The following is a 6,619-nucleotide window of genomic DNA, read 5'->3' on the forward strand; positions in this document are numbered from 1 at the left end:
TAAACTAAATGGTTCTTTAGGAATGGTCCATTGACTCATTAGGCTTGTTCCAACTTTAAACGGATCATCACCATCAGATCGATCGGTGTGTGACATCAAAGTACTGCGAAAGTTATTAGAGCAGATGATTCTGCATGCTTTTGAATCGCTTTCACTGTACTTTGATGTCATTCACTGTATCTATGGCCAAAGGTTTAAAGTTTCACCTAATTTGTTCGAAAATGAAGAAAATACAGCTGTGTTCCTCGGCTACAAACAGTTCTGCTTTACCTTTATTTTCTCGCTGGCAAAACAGAGAGCATTGTAAAGACAGTATTTAAAATCACAGAGAGTATTCTAATATTAACTTATTTCTTACTGTTGTATACGAGTATAAGATCAATATCACTGAGATATATTTATATATATAAAATGGGGTTTTCAGTTAAAATTTAAGTCATCGCTGTATAAACACCTTTGGAAGCAGCTTCTAGGATGGCTCAGAAACGTTTGTGGCCCGTCATGGCCGAGTCTGAATCATGACGTGCAGCAGAATTGTGCAGAGAGGCGTGCGAGTGAACTCAGTCATTACTTCCTCTGTACTAATCTTTTTAATGTTAATTAACCTGACTTAACATTTCATGGCTCATGTAATTGCTCATTGTTTCAACCACGGAAAGATATAAACAAAACAGCGTGCCAATAAAATGCAGCCATTTTTTTACCTCAGCAAGTCAACAGTGTCCACAGCTCGTTACGTCACTAGAGAAATTACTAGAGGAGCATTTAGCAAAATATACCATATTACACCAAATTTACCAAACCTGTTAGTCTTAGTTAATGTATGTTTAAATTGATCCGATATGAAAAATGCTATAACAGCCAGCGTGTGAACAAAACCTAGAAATGTTATGCTCCCTATAATTTTAAGCATTAAGCTGAGATATAATTACAACATAGTTATAATTAAAATTTTCTTAGTGATAAAAATCTAACTACAACAATAAATGTATTTAAGCAAAGAGCAACCCCACACCCACTATATCGAAATCGTACTGAACCATGACCAAGATACTTACCGGAACAATCATATTTGTATAATGTTACACCCCTATTATAGACTGATCGATAGATTTTATAGAAAGATTCTAGTATATCATGTGTAATCGTCACATAAATATAAATGCACAGCACATTACAAAACATTATTCACAAGTTGTTCACATTATTCACAATTATTCACAAAATGCATAAATGAGAAAATTAAATGTCGAACAAGCTTGATTTTGTCAGTTTCAGCCATAGACAAAGTTATGAAATACCATTGTAAATCCATTATTACCATTTCAAATGTCAATTTCCTTAAACGAATCAGACTAAATCTTAAACATCAAAGCGATGACCCAACACACACCTCTCAACGTCACAGGGAGTTGTTTGTAAGCCTACAGCATTGATCTAAGCTCACACACTTGTGCTCACCACACCTGAAAAATGGTTCATGCTATGCTTTAATGATTTCCTTCCTGTGTGCCTTTGCCAAGTCGAAAAATTCCCTTGTTTCTCGAACACGTGACTTCTATTATAATCAAGTGTTCTGAAACAATTATGTCAACTTCTTTCAATGGGTAGCACAAGAATCAAACTTTCACCTGTGACGCAGGTAATGCAAAGCTAATGTAGTAATTCCAAAATCATGCAACATTTTCTGGTTGCAAAAAAAAAAATTCTGACAATTGGTGCATGTTGCGCAATTACACACAAAATAAAATATAATATACCCTAATCCAGTGGTTCTGAACTGGTTGGGACACGCGTGTTTCCATGGTTTTCAAGCTGCTACCCACTATTTGTGCGTGCATTTGTGTGTGTAATACATGCATTATATATGGGTGTGCATAAACAGCCTACTAAGGTAAGGCTATTCTGGGTTATGAAACAAAAGTTATCATGGCAAATACTAATATGTGTAACTGTTAATGAAACATGGAAACTGCCCCTAAATAGAATGAATATCACACGTTCATGCAAATCCTGCCCTGCTAACACACGCAGTAGCTACCAGTTATGTGATTTATTAGTATTGCACTTATTTCATGCATTGCATGCTTGTAGTTTTTATACACCGCTGTGCTTAGTCCCCGCATGCTCTAGAAGAGTAATATCTGGCAGGACAGGGTAGTCTGTAAAATCCTGATAAGTTACAAAAGTAACAATATAATTAAGCCCGTGATCTCATCTGACCACAGATCAGGTATTCTTTAAACCACATCTGACAAGCTTTTAAAATTAAAGTCTCGCATCAGAAAATCATTAAAAATTACGTTTTTCGTTGTTCGTGTCTCTTTGGCCCTCTCAGAATGGTCTCTCAACTGGTGGGTTGTCAAACACTGTACTAATCCATGCCACTGAGAACAAGTAACATTCTCCAATAACAAAAACTTTACAGCTGTTTTTTTTTCCCCACCACAGAAATAAATTACATGAAAACAGAAAAGTTCTGAAATATCATTATGATTTAAAATAAAACACATTTTTGCTTTTGTAAACATAAGATTTTCATTATTTCAAACTTCTGACCGGTAGTAAACACGAAAGTGGTCTCACACCAGATACGTTCAGTTTAAAGTGAAGTTATGTAATTTGCTACATGATTTTATTGAATGTATGTGGTCCTAAGGTAGCATTATTACCCATAAGAAGACAGGATCCAAAAAACAATGCTCTATTGAGTATCCAGCACTGTCAATGAAACACGAAGCACTACTAACCACATCAGAAGTGCTCATTGGAACTGAAACTCTGTTTATAGATCAGTCACAAGGCCAAAAAGTATGACAGTGCATTTTTACAGGTTTCAAGCTGACCTAACTGTTCACATGAAATTGGTTATATGACAAAGAAATTTGAGACGCAACAGCGTTCTTTGAAATCAAATCACATAGGTGTGAAGCTCTCCCTACACTGCCTGGTAAATGACTTCATTCAAGTATCAAGGGACATATTCACTATCTCCTTTTGTGGAGTTCTGAGAACACAAGTCATTTACTCAAAGTAAGCCGGAAATTTGTCCACTGGCTTAATGAGATGCGAATCTCTCTTTTTTTTTTTTTATCTAGGAAAAAAGAGAGCTGATATGACAGAGTGTCAAAAGCGCAGCACTGGTGTGGCCATGAGATACAATCCTCCTGGAAATTTCCCATACAGTAACCATAATCAAATATGCAATCTGAGACAGTGGATATGCATATGAATACAGCAATGAAGTTGCTGTTAAAGGGAAATAGTGCTAGCAAGACTATTGTGATAATGTCAGGAAAGACCAAAATGCCGAAAGATTCAAAATGAGCGATATATTTGCAACTTGAAGAGTGCTAATTGAAGTGTGTTAACGCAAGAACAGTCACCCTGCAGTGCTTTCCCCAAAAGAACATTATACGGTCAAAAAATTAATTGCATCCAAAATAAAAGTTTCTGTTTGCATACTTGACGTGTGTGTATTTACACTTTCATGTATATTTACATTCAAAAATGATATCATATATAAATGCATTTATTAAATAAACAACTTTTTTTTTAAAATATATACATGTTTGTATACACACACACACACCTCAAAAATACACACAGTACAAATCCATATATTATGTAAACATATGATAATCGTTTGACAACACCATTTTATATCAATATACAGCTAAAATAACTACAGCAGCTAGAAAAAAAAAACTTTAACCTCAAAATTCGATTTGAACTTGAATTAAATTTGGCCATACTTCACACACTCGGAGGTTGCACTTGCGCATTAACTTGGTTTTGCACTAACCAATTGTTTGACAAGCTGGCAAAACTGGCCCGGGCTGATTTTTCACAGACAAAAACTAAACTACAGAGATGGTGCGGCAACAAAAACAATAAAACAGCGGAGACTGCAGCAACAACAGACTTTAATAAACGGTTGTGTGAGAGGGCTATGAGATAGCAGCAAAATTAGTTTTAAAGTGTACAAAGACAATAGAGCAGACACTGGACAAAGATTAAGTTTTCTAATCAACCGTCTGCATTTGAGTACAACTCAAACAGACTAGTAGGGGCGTGTGATATGACAATTTTTGATCACGGGTGATAGAAATATTGTAGAACCGTACTTAAGCACATATTTTATCAGATGCAGTTCTGGCACGATAGGCCAATATACTGTACAACGCAACGAATAGACACAGCAGCGTTTACTCGGCGGTACAGTTACTCTCAAGGGACATAGCACTTATTCGCAATCCCAAAAGTACAATGTTGCAGCACCAGATTACTGAACATCTTTTGTGCCAATACTGTAAAAACGCACAAGGTTTGTGTTTAGATTTGGTCATGTCTAAAATCAAATCTTTGTTCTCATTTCCTAAAATGCACTAAAAATCCGCCATTATTTTTTGGGGTTTTTGTTACCCTGGAAGCATTTGTCTTTATAATAGGGAAATGAGTATGGCTTTAATGCTCAAACAACATATAAAAAAGAAAAAACATGACAAAGAACTGTGATAAAAAAATCGTGAAAAAAAAATTATATTGCGGACCCCTACTTAAAAAGCTAAGCATACTTGGCTCTTTAGTCTGAATCTGATCCTATGACAAAAACAGAGCGGCATGCAACAAAGGGGAATTGAAATCACTTGAACATTAGCAGTCTCTGTAAATGACTGCACAGACAACACAGAAATAATTAGTGGAAATGCATGTAGATTTTGTGGTGAAAATTTCTATCCTAAATTAAGCAGCAACTGAATTGTAAACTTCACGACTAGCACAGCCTACTCATCTGAGCAGACTTCAAATAAAAATGTCTTACCTAAACCTAAACATCCCAAAAACTGCGTAGAAGCTGGGCATTAAAATTAGAACTGCCATAGTTGACCAGATTTTACTGTGCAATAGATATCAGACGGCCTGTGACCTCTGTGCCTCTAAGACTGAGGCTAGTGTTAAACGGGAAGCTTTAAACCCACCTGGGTGGCATGTTCGTGGGTGAACGTGGTTTGAGAGGTTTCTCCTTCTCATCCTTCTTCTCCCGGGGCTCTCTAGGAGGTCGCTCTCTAGGGCGTCCCTCCTTTTCATCTCGTTTCAGACGATCTCTCTCCCATTCCTCTTTCCGGCGCCGGCTCTCCTTTTCCCGTTCCCGCTCTCTCTCTCTTTCTCGCTCTCTCTGTCTGCGCTCCCGCTCACGGTGGTCTCTCTCACGCTCTCGCTCCCTCTCGCGGTGGCGCTCGCGTGGATCTCGTTCTCGCTCTCGGTCCTGATGCAAACGAAAAACAAATCTCTGTTGTTCAACAGTACAAACACATGCACAAGTCTCTCAGGAATACTGAACACTGAACCATTAGCTATTTTTGTGCAATAAACATATTTTAGTAATTCCTGTTTCGATTCGGTGTACACATCATGTGCACTTAAAAGTCTGTATCAGTAATTTTACACTTTAGTTTTTTATTAAAAGCTCTTCTGAAAACATAATGGTGAACAAAACGGTAAAATAGCTGTACACTCACAGGGTAGTACGGCAGTGGGGTCTCAGTGTACTGCACTCGGAAATTTTCATACTGGCCTCCTCGCCAAAAAGCTTCCATTTCATAATCATAGTATGGGTCGCCATACGGATCACTACCACAGAAACAGTTGTTATAAATATACAGTTGGGAAGAACAATACATTTCGGTGCAGATTAATGTGTGAATTTTGGGGGTCGGCTGATTTATGACACTCACGCATAACTTGGATCTCTGAACTCAATATCACTACAATGCAGAAAGAGAAAAGAAAAACATTATAGTATGGGTCAGAACTTATGTCCATCTCTTTTAATAAACAATAATTGTGGTCAAAATTTACATTAATCAATATATAACAATGCATATTTTGGGTGCTGCAATGAGTCAACATTTTGCACATTTTTTCCCTCACGCTTTAACCACCTTTTTGCCATTTAGTGCTTTGATGCAACCTGTGTTGTTAAAAGCGCTATATAAATAAAAATGATTGATGGATTGATTTTAAATGGTCCTGCAGCGTGACGACTACATTGTTTCCAAGAACAAAAATTCATAGAAGTCAAAAACATAACTATGTCATGGAAACTAATGTGCATAAGAATGATCAAAATCCTCCTAAAAAAAGTTTTAGATGAATGACAATTACCTTTAAGGAATGTAAACTTATGAATCAGCAGAAAAAAAGCTAACAAATGAAAGAGATCACTCTCTGATTAAGCTCCTGATAAGTCATAGTCTCGTACCCAGCATCTCTGATTTCTCTGGTGATACGATAGCCACGTTCCCTGAAGAAGTCATTTTCTTTGTCAAAGTCACGGTCATCTTCACCTATGGTTACGGTGAAACGTTTTTCTTCAAAGTCTGGTTCCTGCTCTTTACGGATGGTGGCTTTCTTCAACACCTAAGGGAAAAAATTTTTTTCGTTGAAACGAGTTGGATCGAGGCATTCAGTCATTCAGTTTAACCTGTAACCTTTCCAGCCTAACACATCCTCCCCACAATAAAGCATCATATTTAGAATAGCACGAGTATGAAAATAAGCGTAACATTTTGTCTTAGTTACAAAGTTGACTTTTTTTGTTAATCAGAAAAAAAAA

General features: G+C 36.9%; 1 protein-coding gene across 1 annotated transcript in view; it reads right to left on the minus strand.

Moving 5' to 3' along the window:
- LOC122362783 (zinc finger CCCH domain-containing protein 18-like) overlaps window positions 1-6,619 on the minus strand; it is a 21,095-nt gene that overhangs the window by 10,697 nt on the left and 3,779 nt on the right. Inside the window, exons 7-10 of the mRNA XM_043264336.1 lie at window positions 6,266-6,423; window positions 5,739-5,768; window positions 5,523-5,634; window positions 4,983-5,269 (exon numbers count right to left, since the gene is read on the minus strand). Coding sequence (XP_043120271.1) covers window positions 4,983-5,269; window positions 5,523-5,634; window positions 5,739-5,768; window positions 6,266-6,423 — 587 coding nt within the window. The remainder of the gene's footprint in view (window positions 1-4,982; window positions 5,270-5,522; window positions 5,635-5,738; window positions 5,769-6,265; window positions 6,424-6,619) is intronic.

Source organism: Puntigrus tetrazona, chromosome 18 (genome assembly GCF_018831695.1).
Source record: "Puntigrus tetrazona isolate hp1 chromosome 18, ASM1883169v1, whole genome shotgun sequence".
Taxonomy (NCBI): domain Eukaryota; kingdom Metazoa; phylum Chordata; class Actinopteri; order Cypriniformes; family Cyprinidae; genus Puntigrus; species Puntigrus tetrazona.